The 20,367-nt window shown below is 40.4% G+C and overlaps 1 protein-coding gene across 8 annotated transcripts in view; it reads right to left on the bottom strand.

The window, feature by feature from the left end:
* The window catches only part of adcy2b (adenylate cyclase 2b (brain)), a 50,090-nt gene that overhangs the window by 18,417 nt on the left and 11,306 nt on the right, over nucleotides 1-20,367 (bottom strand). For 7 of the 8 annotated variants that reach the window (XM_044336351.1, XM_044336348.1, XM_044336345.1 and 4 more), the window contains 8 exons: nucleotides 17,434-17,631; nucleotides 13,478-13,639; nucleotides 12,380-12,529; nucleotides 7,983-8,131; nucleotides 6,387-6,498; nucleotides 5,028-5,155; nucleotides 3,996-4,154; nucleotides 2,613-2,745 (listed from right to left, as the gene is read on the bottom strand). In XM_044336351.1, coding sequence (XP_044192286.1) covers nucleotides 2,613-2,745; nucleotides 3,996-4,154; nucleotides 5,028-5,155; nucleotides 6,387-6,498; nucleotides 7,983-8,131; nucleotides 12,380-12,529; nucleotides 13,478-13,639; nucleotides 17,434-17,631 — 1,191 coding nt within the window. Of the gene's footprint in view, nucleotides 1-2,612; nucleotides 2,746-3,995; nucleotides 4,155-5,027; nucleotides 5,156-6,386; nucleotides 6,499-7,982; nucleotides 8,132-12,379; nucleotides 12,530-13,477; nucleotides 13,640-14,264; nucleotides 15,245-17,433; nucleotides 17,632-20,367 lie in introns of those variants that run through there. The other variant, XM_044336349.1, reaches the window with a different exon arrangement.

The following is a 20,367-nucleotide window of genomic DNA, read 5'->3' as shown; positions in this document are numbered from 1 at the left end:
TTGCACCAAGAGCCCTGAGGTCTATGAAGCAAGCAGATAGTGAGCACAGGATGCCTGGAGGAGGAAAGAGGAAGGCCTTACTGCAGATATTTAAGGGGGTGGGTGCATTGTAGCCAAGTTATGGAGGGATTAGTAAGGCAGAGAACTGTTAAGCACAGTTTTTCATTTGCCAAACCAAAAAAAAAAAAAAAAAAAAACTGAGCACAGACTGGATGCCAACAACACACTCTGTATAGAGATGATCAGTGCAGAAAGTTCTCAGCAGAGGCAGATCTCTTATACAGTATGTCCTTAACTAGCTCTTTATGCAGCACAATGTTTCAGTCCACTCTGTGTCTCAAGCCAAGCAGTGAAAGGAACACTTCAAACATAATCTTCACTGAGTAGAGCAACAGACTGAACACCCGCACAGAAAACAAGCGGTGAAATTGTCCATCTGATAACACACTATACTGTCATTGCTACTCCATACAATTATATTAATTTCCTATACTTGACAACAATGTGGACTTCTTTTGTGCAAACCTGACCATCTCATCAAAATGTTTATAAAGCAGTGGTGTTGTCCACGGTGCTGAAAGTAGACCCTCATTTCATCTACTGTAAATTACATGAAAACTAGGTAAGGCAAGTTTATTTGTATACCACATTTTATACACAAGAACAATTCAAAGAGCCTAATATAATAATAAACAATATTATTGTTTTGCGTGATTTGACCTAAAGGGGGCATATACAGGTTGAATAATAGAGGCCCCAGAATCTAACCCTGGGGGACTCCACATGTCACAGTGATCTGTTTAATGATCACCAATGGCAACAACATAGACCCTTTCAAGATATAATCTGCACCAATTGAGGATTGTTCCGGATAATCCCACCCATTTTTCCAGTCTGTCAATAAGTATTTTATGTTCAACAGTATCAAAGGCTGCACTCAGGTCAAGCAGCACCAAAACTAATGTTTTACCTGAATCAGTGTTCAGATGAATGTCATTGAGCACCTTAATCAGTGCAGGCTCCGTGCTGTGGTGTGGTCTGAAGCCAGACTGAAATCTGTCCAAAAGGCCATCTTAAATTAAAAAGTTGCTGAGTTGAATCAGAACAGCTTTCTCAATATTTTTTCCAATAAAACTAAGCCAATTAATAATTCAAAACACACACAAGCAGTTTCTATTTAAACATACACAAGTTATTGTCAAGTGAATATAATATAATTTGGAGTATGTAGGCTGTGAAGTGATGACAATGCTTTCTCTTTTTCCAGGGTAAAGGGCAGAGGTTGGACAAAATAACAGGAACACCTCATCACCCTCTTTCAGTTGAATAAACTGCTGTGACAAAAACTGAAGGTTATACAATAAGTGTGAAAAGGTTGCTCTGCTCCCTTTATCACTAGGCTCTGGTTTCTGGTTGGTGTTTTTGTGTGTGTATGAAATTGTTCATTTCAGTCCAATGTTTCAGTTAATCTGTTAATTTATCGGTAATGTTAGACCTCACTTGTTTGCTTGTGTTTGAGTGAAGTGTGTATCATATGCTTTTGCCATTGCATGCTTGCATTTGCACTTTATGAAGCACCTTGTAAGCCTGATTTGAGTGCTAAAGTTTCTTCTTCTGTTTACACAAATGACAAAATATAAGGTTCAGTTGAGTATTTTGTGTTGTTGAAGTGCAAGGTCCTGCTGTGATAATGTATATGTTAGGGAAGATCATGTGCTTAATCAGTGATAGTGAAAACCGGTGTGCATCATTAGGTGCTCTAAGCAGTGCGTGGCCAGTCACTGTCAAGTAAAGGGAGGAACTGTAAATCTGTTCTGTAGTAAATGACATTTGGTGCACTCACGGCTGGGTGTGTGTGCCCATAGAAAATTGTGATTGTCAGTAATATCACAAAAATCAAATTTGAATGCTTGTTTGTTGTTCTGTACACTTTTAAAGCTTTATATGAGTCCAGCTCACCCTGTGGTAAGCTGAGCAGATGGTAGGATCCAGTTTGGCAAGGCTGAGAGGTTAAAAGACCAGTGACTGATGTTTAGTAATGGGAAGGAGAGTAGGTGGCAGCTTGCTGTGAGGCTACAGGTCATAGCTGTTGATTTGTTCTTTACTTCAATTGTAAGTTATTTTTGAGGCATTTCCTGGGGTGAATTTTTGCTAATAAATACCACCTTTAATCACATACTCCTGCCCACCAACCTGCTTCTTGAACATCCCCTTTAAAGTTTTCCAGTGCCAGAGCGCCAGAACGCGTTACAATGTCAGATGCTCCTGTTATTTTGTTTAGCTTATGTATGAATATCTGCTTTCAACATGTACCAATCATGTATTTTCCTGGACCAATTTCATATCAATTCTTCTACTATATGAGTGCACTTGAAATGGATAAAAACATTGGTTATTATAATCAGAGTTTTCACAAATCTGATAAAATAAACTTTTTGTAGGAAGGAAAACAACTAAAAGTGCTTTAAAATGGACAAAACAGTCGTATATCAACAGGAAGAAATATTGTCAGCCGAATTGAATGTCAGTTTTAGTGTTATAGTAACCTGTCCGATAGTGCTTTTTGATTGTGTGTTTGAATGTATAAAACCATGTAAGTGATAGTATCTGACCTTAGGGTTAATGACCAGGTAAGTGATCACTCTGTGTTCTTTCAGGTAAGAGTCTCGACTCTGTCCGTCTCCAAGTTCCACCTTATATGAGCCCTTCAAATGCTCCAGAGTCACTGAGGAGATGTGGACCCTCCTGTAGATGAGACAGAAAGGCAGAACAGTTGACTGATGATGAGAGGTTAAGAATTTTTGTCATTATGTCATTACCAGCTCTGTCAAAAGTATTATTTACTTTCCAGCTTTAGAGCTACACTAACCTGCAATTCTCCTTTTTCTGCTTTGTTTGTTACCCTTGCAAACAGAGACGGATGGAGATGGGAATATGTTTTTTTCAGCGGGGCATATTTTTCAGATGTCTTTCAGCAGGCGTGAGAGGAGACAAACCATTAGCAGCCAAGTGAGACAACACAGTGGCACAGGAGAGCTTATTTTCAGTGTAGCATACACATAACCACCAGCCGATTTTCCTGTGCTTGTTACAGAGGTAGGATGGCAGACCTAATGGCTACGTAACAAATGTAGAGCTGATTGGTCAAATGAGGAGGCTATAATTAACAAAATGCTTATAACGGGGTAGAATTAAAACAGACATATCCCATGTTCCACCCGGTCTGTAAATGTGTTCATTTTACAGCTGACTCTTGATTGCACTTGTTCTTGGTGCTGCTGCAACACATCAATATGTTGTTCCCTCAGGTGTGTTTTCATATTTGGATTTAAGGGGGTGGTTTACTGTGATCTAGCCAACATTGGTTTTAGAAGAGCGATACTGATGTTAATATTTCTTTTGGACTGGCCAATGTTTAATATTTGATGCTGATATTTGATAAATCTGACTATTGCCACAGCCAGAAAATGTTAAGAAATGAGCACAGATTCAATGTTATTCTTTTAAGAGTGAAAAAGCATCAGAAACGGTTCACTTGCTCACATCTACAGTACGTGTTAGGCTACATGGAACTGCAGTGGAGCAGATGGGAATACACTGAGTTGCTTGTGTGCAACTTAACATTAATCATTGAGAGAGCAGAAAGTGTTAGTTATTTCCCAAAGCATAGCTTCCCCTATGGTTTAAAAAGTCAGCCTAGCAAGTACATGCATCTAATCTTCCAATTACACAATAATAAAAAAAACCAAACAAAACTTGCAAGCAGCACTGCAACCACAGTAAGAACAAGCTGAGTTGTAGCTCAAAAAACATCTAACTATCTAATCTAAGTGAATCTAATTTATAAACATTAAACTTATTAATTCCTTATTGTTTTAACAGATACATTTGTCAGTTGATACATATATATGCGTTCTTCAGAAAAAATAGGCAATTGGCCCGTTCTGAACAGGAATGTTTTAAACGGGCACTGCAATTATGCAATTATGTCTTACCCTGGCACCCCTCCTGCCTCCATATGATTGGCTAGTGTTACATCATGTGACCACACATCATACTGCCATTTCTGGAGGCCAATCACACCACACAGGACGTTCCCAGAATGAACGCCAACACGCATGTTGATATCAACTCCAGTGGCATCTCGGACCTTCCTGTGGAGAGTACAGAAGAGGCAATCTTTAAAGGAACAGTTCAGTATTTTGGGAAATATGTTTATTTGCTTTCTTTCTGATAGTAAGATGAGAGTATCGATATCAATTGCATGTGTGTGTGTGTTAAGTATGGAGCTGGAGTGGGGATGTGGTTGGCTTAGCTTAGCATAATGACCGGAAACAGGGGGAAACAGCTAGCCTGGCTCTGCCCAAAGTTGAAAAAGTTTGTGTATTAACACCACTAAAGCTCACTAATCAACGTGTTATATCTTGTTTGTTTAACTTGTAAAAATGATAATTTGTGCTTTTTTTTAAAATGCTTTTTATGGATGATATTATCTCCTTTTTTAGACTTCCGTTTTTTGAATGCCATAGCCAGTGCTGGCAGTAAAAGAATTTGATTCTAGTCATGGTGGAAAATCCTCTGCATTGGCATTGAAATACAGACTCCGCTTCATTGTGTCACAGGTGGACGACAACGAATGGCATTTTAAATCTGATTGTGATTAAAGGTCAGTGCCGGCACGCTAACGTATTGGTCTGTAAAACTAATGTGCGTGATGAGTGAAAGACACAGAGACAGAGAGCAGAAGGAGGGAGGAGGGGGCAGAAAGAGAATGTTTTTTCATTTGTTTGAATTTTTTATTTGTTCAGTCGGGAGGCTTATCATATTGCATTCACATTGTGTTTACTCTGGAGTTCAAACAGAGCTGAAACCAAGTCTGGCATTCCTTCTGCGCAATCTGTTTGACAGACGTGTTTGTGTTTGTGTTTCCGTTTGTGTGTATGTGTGTGTGTGTGTGAGAGAGAGAGACAGAGAGAGAGAGAGAGAGAGACAGACAGAGAGGAGGAGAGGGAGATCTGGTATTTTACTTGATGGCCTCACACATATCCAAGCCCATCTTCACGCAGTTCCTTGCGTGGTGAGGCAGCGATTCAGGCAGACCAGACACACAGTAGTAACAATCTCCCAAGATCTTGATTCTCATGCACTCGTTTTCCTTTGAAAGAGAGAGAGAGAGAGAGAAAGGTAAAGAGGGGACAAATGATCAAACTCTCTGGAACCATAATCTGCCAATAATTCTTAACATCTTTATTAATGGTTAACTATTTTATTTAAAAAACTGACAGTTTTTGGAGCTCTTTCTCACCTCCAAACAACCCTTACCCCCACACACACACACACACACACACACACACATACACACAATCATATCCATTAAGCCCAGAATCATACACCCACACACATAACACATTATCTCTTGTTCCACATGTGGGATGTGTAGCAGCTCATCATTGGACCGGGTTTATATAATGGCAGCTTCATCAGCCGGAGGACAGAGCTGCTGGACACAAAGCTGAGAGAGCCTGACTCAACTGTTTAGAACCGAATAGCGGAGTACCCACGAGACCGCCAGATACACTCCGACCAGCCCACACTGCCACAACCTGCAGCTGTCGACACACACAGTACTTTGGGAAGGTACGATACGGAGGCCAAGAGTGGCCGCAGGACAGAGAAAAGATTTATTTCAAGGCCGCGCTTCATCTGATTGACAGCAATAGAGAGGTCTTTGTCTCTCTTCTTGGTTATTTTCTGGTTAAACCAGTTGCGCACGCTATTCAAATGAATTGAATGAATTCAGCCTTCAGGTGACATTATCTTACAGCACTATATGTGAAACAAAACAGATTATTTTATACCTTATACAACTTTAATTTCCCCATTAAATCTGAAATAATTATTTATTAAAAAATTACTATATTGTAACTACAGACAGTAAGGGTTAGTATCATGGGTTTTAAAGGATTTATTATATTAATTCATGGAAGCTCTAGTAATTAAGGGACTTTTCTGATGTGTTTTGTGCAAGGTTTACAAGATTATCAATGATTTTTTAATGTGAAAAACTCCATTATATCTATCCAAAATCCATTTAAGGAATCCTGACTTATCAATACAAGACTACTAGCTTCTATTAGATGGCATGCTGGACTACACTATACTGAAAGATGTTTCTGATATTTTGTCCATATTTTGTCATTAACATACTGCATATGGAGGAATATAAACACATTACAGTATATATCCGATAGATGACCGCCACAAAATACAAGTTCACAAATGTAGGTTGTTCACCACTGTTTTCTTGTACAGGACGCGTAGTTTGCATTTGTATGAAATTAATTCATTTCAATTCAATTCAATATATTGTCATTATATATTGTTACCTTTGCAATCTGGTCAAACTTGCCAAAGAGTTCATTCAGCATATGCACAAGTTCACCTGGAGAGCAGTCACTGGCCAGCCTGGTGAAGCCCACGATGTCAGCATACAGTATGCTGCAGAGAAACAAGAAGAAACAACAAATAACACAAATATTATTGCGATACTGAATAACACTACCATCAAATAACACAATTCATTGCACTGTAGGTGGGGAGGAGTAAAGGAGCATAAGGTTTTATATCCTGGACAGTCATTCTACTAGTAAAGTAACAAGGATATGGAACACCTTGGTATTTGTTGATTGTCTTTTAATTAACTTGCATACGATGTTGAACCACACAAACCCACTCAGTTCTTGATTAGCGCTCACACTCAAGTCAATAAAGGTGACAACTAAATGTTGAGGGCAGCAGAGAAAACATTTTACTACAAGGGAACACATTGATTTCTACCCAGGTTCCACATGCATAAAACACCATAATAATGCACATAACACACATGGTTGTACTGGTTTCTATTTCGTATCTGGACCATGCATCTAATATTTGCCACTTTAGTCTCATGCACTTCCTTTTCTATCTATACTTCACATTTCACATGCATGTTTACATTTTAAATAACATTGAAATGCACAAGAAAAGAAACATAACAATTGCTAAAGTGTTCCATTCTTAAATATATATTGAAACCTTTCCAATGTTTTTGCTAAATTTGTTTCTTCGGACAAATTGTGTGCAAGGCCTCTTCAAGTATCCGACTATTTCCCAGAGAGAAGGAATGATATGTCAGTAAGTGTAAAAAACACACAATTTATTCTGCTCTTCAACACCAGCAACCAATTATCACCGCTGAAGACATGATAGTGAAGGCAGCAGCTGGTGTTTGGCTCTGCACGATCTGTCTAGCGCAGGAGGAACCACACTGCCACCTGTCCTTGGGTGTCAACTCCTTCTTCTGGTGAGATTGGCCTCTTTAGTGTGAACTGGACCATGTGAGGATTTGTTATTATTGGAAGGATAATGGGCAAATCAACATGAGAACACACATGCACACACTCACCCACAGACACACACCTGAGACCCACTTAAAAGGGACACAGTGATGCTGTTTCTGCTGTTTTGGAAAGCAGGTTTTTCAGAGGACATTCCTAGGAGAGACTCTCACGGTAAGCCTGGATTTGTGTGCTCTGCTCTGTTTCTACAAACCCTCTTCCTGCCACGCTATAGAGGAGGATGTGAGACTCCTCTTCATTTGGCAAAGTGACCTCAGAATACAATGGGGGAGGATTAACTCTGAACTGAATTTGGCCATGGCAATGAAAAGAAACAAGAAGATGGGATGTAGAGAAGATAGCAGAAAAGGAAAGGAAAGAGGAGGAAAGTAAATGCGAGGAGATGACAGAAGATGAGAGGAGGGCAGAGGAGAGGAGCAATCCTCATGTGAGAGCAGATAGAGAGGGGAGGACAAAAGAAGACAAGGGATGAGCAGTGGCGAGGGGGAGGACAGGAGGGTATAGGAGCAATCAAGCGCTGAGATGAGAGCAGAAAATAATAACCTTTATTATGTGGGGGCCCAGATAAAGGAGAGGGAAATTTACCTGACATTGGTGTGCCGCTGAACGTAGAGGTTATGGAAGTTGTTGGTACTCTCAGTTCGGCCAAAGTTTGGTCCCTGAAGCCTTTGGATGATCTCGGCTTTCATCACCCTGGCTATATGAGACGGCAGCAAGGATAAGAGTAAACGTTCCTAGAGGTGCGGGGGCAAAGATCAAAGACAGGCAAGGTAGAGTCAAGCGATTGGGATCCAATGAAGAAACAAGACTAAAAGTCTGCAGCCATGTTGGCCAAACCTGTCTCCTACAAATGACCTTTATACTGCTAATGTCTATGCTAACGTCAGCATGCTAACATACACCAAGTACAGCTGAGGATGTTCAGTTTCACAGTATTTGGTCATAAATCAAAATGTTGGGCATACTAAAAGGTTGACCTGGTGATGGATCTAGATGAAAGGTTGAGGGTTTTCCAAGTTAGTAGGCTTCATCCCCATCTCTGGGGACCATGAATGTCCGCAAACTTTCATTTCAATCCATCAAATAGTACTTTTGAGTCCAAAAGTGGTAGACTGAATTAAAAAAAAGAGTTTTATTCATAGACTGGTCACTAAATGTTTTATATTCACACATTTTAACATGATAATGCAGCAGCATTGATAGAATGACACACTGTGACCTTGATAAATCTGCAGGATGCTCGGCTTACAGTCATTTTGATTTCCAACCCACACAACATCATTTGTACATTTTGAGCCAGCAATAAAACATGGCAGCAAGCAAGAATTATTATTATTATTTCGGGTCAGAATTCTCAACCAATATAGAGGCACAGATCCAAATTCATATTCTTTAGTAAGATTTGTGCATAGGGATATTCAGTTTTTATATAGCCACAGGTTTCACATGTAAAATGTACTATGTAAGTTATATTGGTATAACTATTATATGCCACATAAAAACAGCATGTTCTATTCTGTTCTGTTCTGTTTTAGTCTATTCTTTTGTAATGTGGTCATTTGTGTTGTGTTCTATTCTGTTTCATTCTATTGTGTTTTGTTTTGTTCTATTCTGTTCTATTGATTTGTGTCATGTTGTTCTACTCTATTCTATTCTATTGTGTTGTGTTGTTCTATTCTATTCTATTCTATACTCTGTATAAATATAGCCATAGTCATCCACAGCTAATATTTAATCTCTTAAATAGACTTTTACACGCCTTAATGATGGTTCATCGGGGCTAATTTTTCAGCATAATTGAGCTCAGGAACCCAAAGAACGATTGAGGCGGAGAAAATGACCTCACATGTGAAATATGTACTGTAACATGGCAGTTCTGTAAATGTGTGGCTGGTCTATAATCCTACACTTGGGTTTTAGATGATCATGGGGAACTTGAGGGGAAAATTAAAGAAGTCCTTGTCAGATAGACTTACCAAATGAACAATTGTGACGTTGAACCCTCTGTACTGAAGGGTTGTTATTTATTTTACTGGTGTACTCAACTTGCCTCTCTGATTGCTGTTTCAGTTTTCACTTTCTACGTTTTCCACAATGCCTTTCAAACACCACCAGAGTGAAGCTGCTTTAAGTCAAAGGTAACAAATGGGCATATCAATACAGCTGTGAACACTGGGACACATCTACATTTGTGGAAACGTACCAAAGAAGTGACATTTCTTGTGGCAGGATTACCCCGAGGCTACTATTGGCAGTGAACCTTGTCTCTTTACCCTCACCAACTTTAGAAAGTTGACATATTCTCCACTGTCAAATTCCTCACAGCTGCACTGGAAATATCTTAACAAGACATGTGATTGTGTAGTATGGTCGGTTTTCTGGGGGAATAAGAAAAACGGAGAACCGGAGATGCAAGATCTATCGCCCATGCTTGTTGTGTAACCATGAAAGTTGTAGGTTTTCGCTTAGCACCGTACACATTTGGATGGAGAGTTGTTTGAGGGTGATTTGGCGTGCGTGTGCATGTGTGGGTGTGGGTGTGTGTGTGTGGGTGTGTGTGCATGTTAGAGAGAGTGAGTAGCTGCCTGAGGGGGTGTGACTCATAAATGCGGCTCACAGCAGAGAGGGTCATTACATTGTTCACACACTACGGGCTCATTTCCTAAAACACAGAAGCAAATTAAGTAGAGAGAGGGGTTTGGGGAGGGGGGTTGTGCTAAAAATAGGAGCCTTCACCACCCGCACTTATTTACTTATTCAGCACTGAACCAATATGAACACTCCACTGCGGGCATGCAGAGGGGCTATAATAGCCTGTAGAGACGAAGCTTTATTAGTCATGTGTTTGATTAATGAACGGAAGTGATTTGTATTTCGGCTATTGAATGAGATGTGGTGTTGTTTAGTTATGCACTGGCATTTGTGTTAACTTTCACACACTCTCAACACACACACACACACACACACACACACACACACACACACACACACACACACACACACACACACACTGGTGCAAGCACACAAAATTTGGAAGAGTAGCAATAACATTTGCCCACCTGAAGCATTAATAAAATATATACTATATCATAAATAATTTTCTATCCTCAAATAAATGGATAATATATTTATACAAGACATTTGTAATAGTCCTATAGTCATAGCCATGCCTTTAAAAATTATATATTGATGATAAATGATAATAAGGAAATAATACAATTTTACAATTCCAGGAAATAGTCATAGCTAATCCCTACTGAGTGGATTATTAATTTGTAAAATTATGTGTCATTTCCCTGGTTGGAGAGAACGGCGAATGTCAGGGCAAAGACGCTAATGTCAAGCAAATGTCACTGCATAATGCCTCTTTAGACATAATCGACTTAATAACTCCTCAAAGCTAACAAAGCTGAGAAGTGAAATATTTTGGCAATAAAACAAAATAGGTTTTGAATTTAATCTGGGCCCTCATCAAGTATGTGTGACTCTGACAGGAAACAATGAAACAAACATTCATGACTTAAAATCTGGTTTTGCAGGAATAGATGTATTAGATGGATTAGCATTTATTACAGTTGTGATTGTAGTCTTGTATTGAAACATTTCATTCTAAAATAAAAACACACAAAGTTGCTTTCTCTCTGAGAGTTAGACGAGAAGATTGATACCACCTCTATATCTGTCCGTTAATTATAGATAAAGACACGAGACGGTTAGCTTAGTTTAGCACAAGGAGTGGAAGCAGGGGGAAACAGCTAATTAGCCTGGCTCTGTCTAAAGCTGTGGTTTTACAGTAGGGTTATATGCAGTACTATTTCTTAGCCAAATTACCATGTTAGATGTCGTTTTCCTATTTGGTACAAAAACTGAAGTGTAAAAACAAGTTGTGGTCTTACAGGGGTTATATGTAGTACTATTTCTTGGCCCGGGTGCAGTGACTTACTGCACCCAAGTCACGAAATAGCCCAGCACATGTCCTCCCATAAAACCACAGCTTGTTTGTACACTTCAGTTTTTGTATTGAATAAACAAAGGAGATAAAAAAAAACAGTTTAATTAGTCTTCTTAAGAGGGGCTGGTAGGCAGATTTTTTAAAGGTTGGAGAGAGCCAGGCTAGCTTTCTCCCCCTGTTTACAGTCTTTGTGCTAAGCTAAGCTAATGTAACCCATTAGAGAAGTGGGCTCTGTAAGATTATTTTATTATTTTCTGATCGCTCAAACAATGTGTCAGCCAGAGTTATCTTACCCAGATGAACCATGCAGACTTCTGATTAGAGAGGTGAAATATTCAGGTAGAAGTTCGACAGTACAGAATGAATTAAATAACACAAGCAGATGTAGTGCTAATTGAGTTACAAACTAGTTCAACTAAAACAAGTGGTAGTGGATAACTTTGTTATGAATGCCAAGCATATGACACTTATGTGAAGTGATGCTGGATTCAATTACTTTTGTACTTTTGCTAGTGTTATATTATGTGCACTTGCAGCATGGTTGTCCTCTTATACACTGCCAGTGCTAATAATAATAATGTAGCATGTTCAAGAAGACTATTGAATATGTGCACTTAAACTATAACCTTGAATATAAGAATGTGAGGTATGTCAGATACATGATGTTGTGCTGTTATTCAGTTCATGATTTAAAGAGAAACACACATGTCAATTTCCTGGTTAAAAGGTTTAATAATCATAATTCGTGGTTAAAAAGCTAAAAATATTGCTTACTGTGTCTGTCATTCTCTCTTTCAACCCCTCCTACAGACATAGATATTGGTCCTAAATATATTTGAGTACTCGGTTAGCCCTAGGTGGGTTACACTAACCCGAGGGCTCCAGCTTCATAATGATCAAACAAATACGAGAGCAGTATCAGTCTTATCTAACTCTTAGAAAGAAAGCAAATATCATCTTTCCTAAAATGTCCTCTAAGAGTTCACTCATACATGATTTCAGATCTGATCGTGTGTGTGTGTGTGTGTACCTGTTGGTGCTTCTCAAACTCTAGTTTGATGGGGGACTTGATGCAGTTGCAGGTGTCTTGGTAGGTCTGTTTGAGTGCCAGGTCCATCAGATGTTTGTGGTACGCCCCAGCCAGGTTGCCACAGGTAAAGATGATCACGTTGGCTAAGATCTGTCACATATCCCACATGCACACATATACACACAGAGAATAAGGCATTAAAATAATGCTAGAGGGTGCCACATGTTCCAGATATGCCTGTATGTGTCATTTTCCCACTATCTGCCTACCACTTAAACCTACATTATTACCTTGTAAAACCAGGTAGAGCACACACTTCCACAGCGCTTTTCCACCACTATGTCAACCTCAAGCACTTTAAAATGTGGCCATGCATATCAATAGGTTGTCCTTGGTGCTGTATCCAAGGGCAATGAGCATGTTTTATTGTTAATGTGGTTTTCCACTGTGTATGTGCAAGACGGAGAAGAGAGAGACTACAGTGATTAGAGTGTTATCAGTCTGTCTGCTTTGATTACTGACTAAAGAGCATTGCTTTGTGTGTGTGTATGTGTGTGTGTGTGTGTGTGTGTTCCATTTTACTTCATGTATAGATTGCATATGAGATGTATTTATATTGAAAATTTTTCTATTTTGTTTAATTGTGGGACTCTCTTTGTGTGTGTCTCTATGTGATGATACTGTATCAAGAGACTGTTTAGACCAAGCCAGTGTTTTAAGAGCTGTTCCCCGAGTACATTAAAAGGCAGTTCATTTGACTGTGCAGGCTTTGCTGAATGTGCTGTGTCACAGTGATACAGGACAAGTTCACTGTTTCACAACACAGACCTTATTAAAATGTTGTATCTCATCAGTTTTAATCGTGCATGGAACAACCTTACCAATTTCGTTTTGAGAAACTAACCCCTGTGCTGTAGATAACAATGCGGTGAAGCAATCATGTAGGCCTTCAGAAACCGAAATAGGAAGCTCACAGCAGAGTCATCTCAGCTAAATTCTGCTCCAAGAGCAGGAAGTTGTGTAAAAAGGAGATTACAACAGTCAGGTTGATCTGTATGTTCCAAAAGTTTGTGGTTCAACATTATAAATCTGTCTTACCTGCCAGACTAAAGTCTCCAGGTCTGTGAGGGTGGTGGCCAAATAGACGCTAAGGGTGACGGTGTGCGAGAAGCAGGTGATGGCACTGGCGATAATGGCCGCTCTCATGGAGAAGGGCAGCATGGTGTACACGACAAACACAATGAACAGGAAGAAGGACACCTGGGAACAGATAGAATTATTCCCAAAATCAGCCACATCTGTACAAAAATCTCCAGTGTTTTGTATTTTTACAGTAAAAAACATCAACCTATTTCTAAGGTTATATGCATGGCCATACATGTACTACAGTAATGCCAAAATTACCACAGAAGTGCCCAAAATAAATCACAAAAATGCCTGCGATTGCATCCCACCAGCAATTTAAGTCTTGTATCTTTCCTATTTGTCTGCATGTTGTCTAAATACAGTACAGAACACAGTTATGTGAGCTGGGTGGGCTGCCCACTCTTGTTCACAAAAAGATCCACCGATAAACTGCTGATCCTGTGATAAATTATTAGAGATGAGTGGGCTGCTCAAAAAATCCTGCCTAGAAAACAAAATACAACACCTCAGAGCACCATGAAAAGCCATAATATCACCATAATACAATGGCTGCTCAAATATTTACATACACATGGGAATAAGAGCAAGACTGTGTAGTATTTTCCTGAAGAAAGATTTATATGAAGTTTCTTTATATGAAATTACTGTGGTCAGTCCTCTCTTACTCTGACCTCATATCTAGATGTACGTGTGTAGATGTCTCTGTATGTCTGTTTCCTACTGTGCTGTTCATTGATACCTTGTGCCGTAACCTCCTGCTTCGTCCCTGTCCACTTCCCCTGCTGTCAGTCCACCCCTTCCTGTTGTGGTGGCTGTGGTGGTGACCGGTTACACTTTCAAATGGGACACCAGATGAACTCTGACCTTCCTGCCTGTCTGTTTATTTCCTGCGTCTTTCAGGTTCAGAGAGTCGGTCTGCAAACAGGAATCCACTGACCCGGACCCTGATGTGTGAAATCTAAATAATATGTAACTAAAACACTTTTGTCTTTGAGCAAGCTGTAGCAGAGGGGAGCTCGTCTCATACTGCTCAAAGTGTTCATAACGTCAACATTATAAACATTATTTGCAGTGACAGGTTATTCGGTGATGCATTACAAAGATATTATTACTTCTACCTCTAGCGTGTAGTGTTTTATCAGGCACAAAGACGACTAGAACATTGGGTATAAGTGATTGTTTGTTTGGTTGACCGAGTTCCTTCTAAAAGAGGACCTGAACACAGAGAACAGAGAGAGAAAGAGGTGTTTTGTGTAGGCTTACACTTTAGCTTGCTGTTGCTAAGGGAACCAACATAGAGAAGGATGCTGACGTCGGAGCAGATGTGGTGTTTTGAAGGTCCTGCATAATTAGCCCTAACCTTCAACTTCCAACCCTGAACTCTCACCTCCGAAAAACAGAGGGGGCAGTTGGAGTGTGTGACGTCCAGTCTGTTCGAGCTGGGGGAAATTGAGAATGGCAGTCCAATTTCAGGGGCGTCACCTGCTTGTGTCAGCCATGCAGACAGCCAGACACACTCCACATCGCCACATCACTCTGGCCCGAATCCTAATACACCCTCAAACACCTCGAGACGGGAACTGCAGCAGCCATCATCTCACTCCAGCTTCTTTGATTACTTTTTTTTCTCTCTCCTCTTGTTCCAAGCACACAACCCGCTTCTGTGTTTCTGAGAAAAGCAGCACACGCTCACTTACCTCCGTACCCAAACACACACACACACACACACACACACACACACACACACACACGCACACACTCACAAACACACAGATTTGCGGTGCTTGGATACGCACATTAAAAAATGTTTTGCTCTCTGCTCACTTCAGCATTTATGAGCATAAGCAGCTTGGCAGCATTTTTGGATGCAAACATCTTCATCTGTTTAAGCCTGGATAGCATGTGCTAATACACACACAGGTCTTGGCTACCAGGTGTGGCCGCCATGTTCAATCAGCCTTCTTGAAAGAGCTGTGGCCTTCAGAGAAATCGAATAAAGCCCAGACTAACAGGGTAAAGCAGCTAGATCCTTGCACTGTATGTGTGTGTGTACAGAGGGAGGGTGAGTAAGCGAACATGTTTGGGATGGGGTGGAGGGATTAAAAGTGAATGACCAAGCAGAGCGCCAGCTACGCTTTCTCTCTCTCTCTCTCTCTCTCGCCTTCTGTCTTTGTTTCTCCATTGCTCTGTTCACTGTTATTAGCTCTGTGTTCCATATCAGGCATGCTGTATTCTCAGTAATCACATTCAATCCAACCCACTGAGTGCAGGCTGCAACTCCAACTGGTCTCTTTTCACCAGATTTCTGCTCTGCTCCAAGTTCTTTCTTTTTTTCTTTCTTCCTTTCATAGATAGATAGATAGATAGATAGATAGATAGATAGATAGATAGATAGATAGATAGATAGATAGATAGATAGATAGATAGATAGGGGTATAAGTGGGAGAGTCATGGGAGCGGAATAGAGCGATTAATAATGCAGAATGATTATGCTCTCACAGGTGGCTGATGATAAAAATATCTCCACCACAGAGGAGGGAGGGAAGGAGTGGAAGCAGGAGGGGAAAGAGGGGAGAAAGGAAATTTGGGCATGCGGGTGGGGAGTGGGGAAGGGGGTGGGGGTCTCAACAGGAGAGGAGGTGGCAGGTGGAGAAGCTGAGGAGAGAAAAATGGGATTTGATGAATAGGGGGAGACAGGGCGCTAGCTTGAGAAAATAGGATTCCTGAGACAGAGAGAGAAGGAGTCTGGCACTGAAAACTAATGTGTCTGTCTGCTGATCTACTCACCTCCAGCTCTCATCAGACCTCATTAACACTTGTCACACGTGGAATTAATTCTGCACACACACACACACACGCACACACACACAATCATGCACGCATATACAAAAGCACAGCTAAAGTGACGGACAAATGTCTGAAAGAGAACCTTTGTCACATTCGGCAAATGCACATGTATGCTATCATAATAAATCTTGTGGATGCACATGCACGCGTCAAACACCGGACATTAACTTATGCTTTGATTATTCTTAGTTGTGTATTCATGTACTGCTTGTATTAAAGGGGCATTTACGAGGCAGGAAGTGTCAGATGAAAGCATACTGTCGGTTGTTATGGAAATTGTAGGATCCAGCGTTTTCAGAGCTTGATCCATTCTGGGGACTGTAAATCAGGTTATTTCAGCCTCAGCCTCTATTGTTTTAACCTGTGAGTCCCCCTACTTCATTGACAACTATCACAGATAGCTTGAATACCACTTTAAATTACATTGTGATTTTTTTTCCCTTTAACTGTGTATTTGTTTTGCGGGTATTTTGGTTGGTTTGTTATTTTTTCGTTTCTGTATTTTGGTTGGTGCATTGTTATGCACTGGGTGGCATAAATTACCACAAACACGGCCTCTGAAGTTTATTTTGAGTTGATCCCACACACAATATAAATACCCGCTAACCAAATATGAAAATAATCCCAAAATGCACTGTTTGCTCCTGTTTGAATAACATTGACTAAAAACTACAAGCCCCGTAGCTATTTAAGGAAATTATTAAGTTAAAAAAATGAAAGTATGAACATATATTCACATCTTCACTAGGAACCAATGGGCGAGATAGGGAAATCATAAAGTAATGAAAGATGAACCCACAATTGCTGGTTTTTGCTTTTCAAGGTAGTTCCTGTTAATAATAAATATACAGAACGGGGTTCAGGAAAGACCTGCATCATGTCTTATTTTTGGCCATCAAGACATTTAGTTTATGTTGTGGACTTTTAGTAGCTGGTGCTGCTTGGTGGTAGTTAAATCTCCTAGACCAAACAACAAATCATTTTACCAATACCACCTGTGCCATGACAGAATGCATACACAGACCCACAGATGCACTTGCATATTCTTTTAGAAACACTACCTGGTCCCAGGGGCTGAGTTTCCCTCCTGAGAACATGAACACGTAACCCATGGTGACCAGGCAGGCCCATATAAGGAGAGAGAAGAGGCGGAGCATCCGCTTGAAGACGGACTCAATGCAGACGAGGATGAAGATGGACAGGAACAAGAAGAGTGCAGCAAACACCGTGATCAGGAACGTCAAGTGGTCCTTTGTATTCTGGAGAGATAGAGATAAAATTGGTTTATACAGCTGCAGGTTTCAGTGTGTTTGATTCAGTTAAACACATTCACACTGATGTGCAGTACATGCCTGCATGCATACTCAGCAGCCCACACACACATGTACACTATATATTAATATACTAGTGAGGACCTTCCACTGATTATATTAAGTTATCTGCTTCAGCAGAGTTCATGCTAGATTGTTAGCGATTTATGATTGAACACACTCTCAATCCTTAAAAGATCAGTTTAACCCACAACTTGAAACTGTCTTTAACCTTAAACCCAACAATCAATGTCAAAATAACAAAAAAAATGCTTACTTTAGGAGAATTCCCCCCATCTTTGTATCCTAATGAGGACATCAAGTCCTCATAAGGATAGAGGTACAACACGACACACACACACACAAACAGATGAACAGATCGGCAGACAGACAGTCTGAGCCCAGAGAATGTGCTACAGCATCACTTCTGCGCTCACACTGTCAAAGTCAGCATTTAGAAGCTGTCAACACACACACACGCACACACGCGCACACACACACACACACACACACACACACACACACACACACACACACCACATACACACTCTCTCTCCCTCTCTCTCCCTCTCCCTTTCTCTGTGCCTTTGACCAGACCTCCCTCACCACCTTCTCATCCTCTTCCTCACTCTCGCTTGCAATTCAGGAGGATGTACACAACAAAAACTGTCCATGCGTGGCTTTACTGTTTACAGTAAAGCTTACTGTTTACAGTAAAGCCATGCATGGAAAGTTTTTGTTGTCCCTGTTTACAGAGAAGACATATTCATAATCTCATATCTTGATTCCATTATCTGCCTCACTCTGCCTTGTGAAAATATTGATTTTTGTTCTTTGAAAATTTCAAAATCATGTGCAAATGATCTCACAAAACTGCTTCCACTTGTTTCAAGAAAAAAAATACTTCATATCAGACAAAACGACTTCTTTAAATAGACATTTTATGAGTTTATAGTGTATTTCAATCATTCTCACGGTTATTGCTACACTATAATTCTCATCAAATTTTCATGAAAGGATGGTTGGTTCTTGGGTCGAGGAAATGCTCCCAATATGGAGACATTGCAAAATTATGAACCGGAGCTCGTGTAGTTCTCAGGCATTCAGGCACCTTAGACTCATCTGTATCTTTGTGATAAATTATTAGTGCTAACAGGAGGAGACTCCTGCATCTTTCAGTTCCCCTTAATGTCTTTAACCCATGGCACTTTCATCTTTTTGACCTGTCCATAACCTCTGCATGTATATGTGTGTGTATGTGTGTGTGTGTGTGTGTGTCCTAAACATATTTCTGTTCTAATTATGTGGTGAAAGTACCTCCTCTGATATTGACTGGAAATTAGTTTACTATGCAAAAATCCCATCAGAAACAGTACATACCCGAAAATGCACACACTCATAGTCAGGGTGGGAACAAAGTACTCTTTAAGTCCTTTTGCCCTCTTCAGAGTGTGTAAATTATGGAACAGGAGCAAAATCACCATCATTTGCTCAAAAAGAGTGCTATGAGCACACCGCTTCCACATACTTCGGAAATGAGCACACTCTCACAGGCTTGATCAACAACACCCACGTAAAGTTATTCCAAAGTCATGATTGTGCTGACACGTCCAGCAGCTGCGAATGTTGAATTAGCGAGCCTCTCTGTGATTAGATGTCATCGATTTTAAAGTAAAATGAACATCAGTTTAAGGCACAGAAATGTGTGTGATACTCTTAACGTGTATTTCACTGAGCAGCAGAGAAAGATGTTACAAATTCAGCCTTGAATTCATGTTTGATTTGACGGTTTACTGACCCGGCGGCTTGTTGAGAATAGCAGAAGCTGTTTGGCCGAGGCAAATGCAGGAAGAGAGCGTTTTGCTGTGTATTAGTGTAGCAGTGCGGTGTAGCAGAGGTAGTATGAGTCAGGGTCTGGCGAAGGGATCCCACGGGATCTGGCTGCTGACGCCATGCCAGCTATACAGTCAGCTTGAAGCACAGATTGAATCCCAATGAGGATGTAAGCAAGACTGCAAACTCACACATACAGCAGGGGGGATACCTGTGTTGACATCAGTGACAAAAGACCCCTTCTGTGTCATCAAAACACATTCTGCATGACCTGTATGCACACAGAGGTTAGGGAAGAAGAGAACAACTCTCACCACTTTCGGGAGGGGGTCACTACTTTTTCTAAAAAAGAAAAAAAAAAAAATCTGCACCTTGCACATTTCTGATTGTAAGCCATCTAAGCCTGTTAAAACCCATTTGAAACAATTTAAAGCCATTTCCCTCGACGTGGCACAGGGGGAGGGAGTAGTGCCTGCCTGCCATAATGTACTGCATTGTCATCCAGAACAATTATTTCCTTTTTTAACCCAGTCTGGCTTATCCAGCTATTATACTGTGAGGGAAAAGGGTAAAAGGGAGACATAGCAGCGAAAGCAGCAGCAGCAGCAGCAGCAGCAGAATGAGACAGAGACATGCGGTAATATAATTATTCAGCATCAAAATGACACAAACATACAAAATACATTATGTCAGAAAGTGAGGTGAAGGGGAGAGGTGGCGCAGGAAGACACAAATCATGACCCAGTGTATGCACTTTCCATGTTTCAGGTCCTGTTGAATATTTATCCTGCCTGATGAAGTAGCGCTCTTGGCATATTTCTTCAATCTGCTCTCAGCCTGGTCATGAAAATC

This window comes from Thunnus albacares, chromosome 19 (genome assembly GCF_914725855.1).
Source record: "Thunnus albacares chromosome 19, fThuAlb1.1, whole genome shotgun sequence".
Lineage (NCBI taxonomy): Eukaryota > Metazoa > Chordata > Actinopteri > Scombriformes > Scombridae > Thunnus > Thunnus albacares.
The sequence above is the reverse complement of the archived record's forward strand: the minus strand, read 5'-3'. Positions and strand labels throughout refer to the sequence as shown.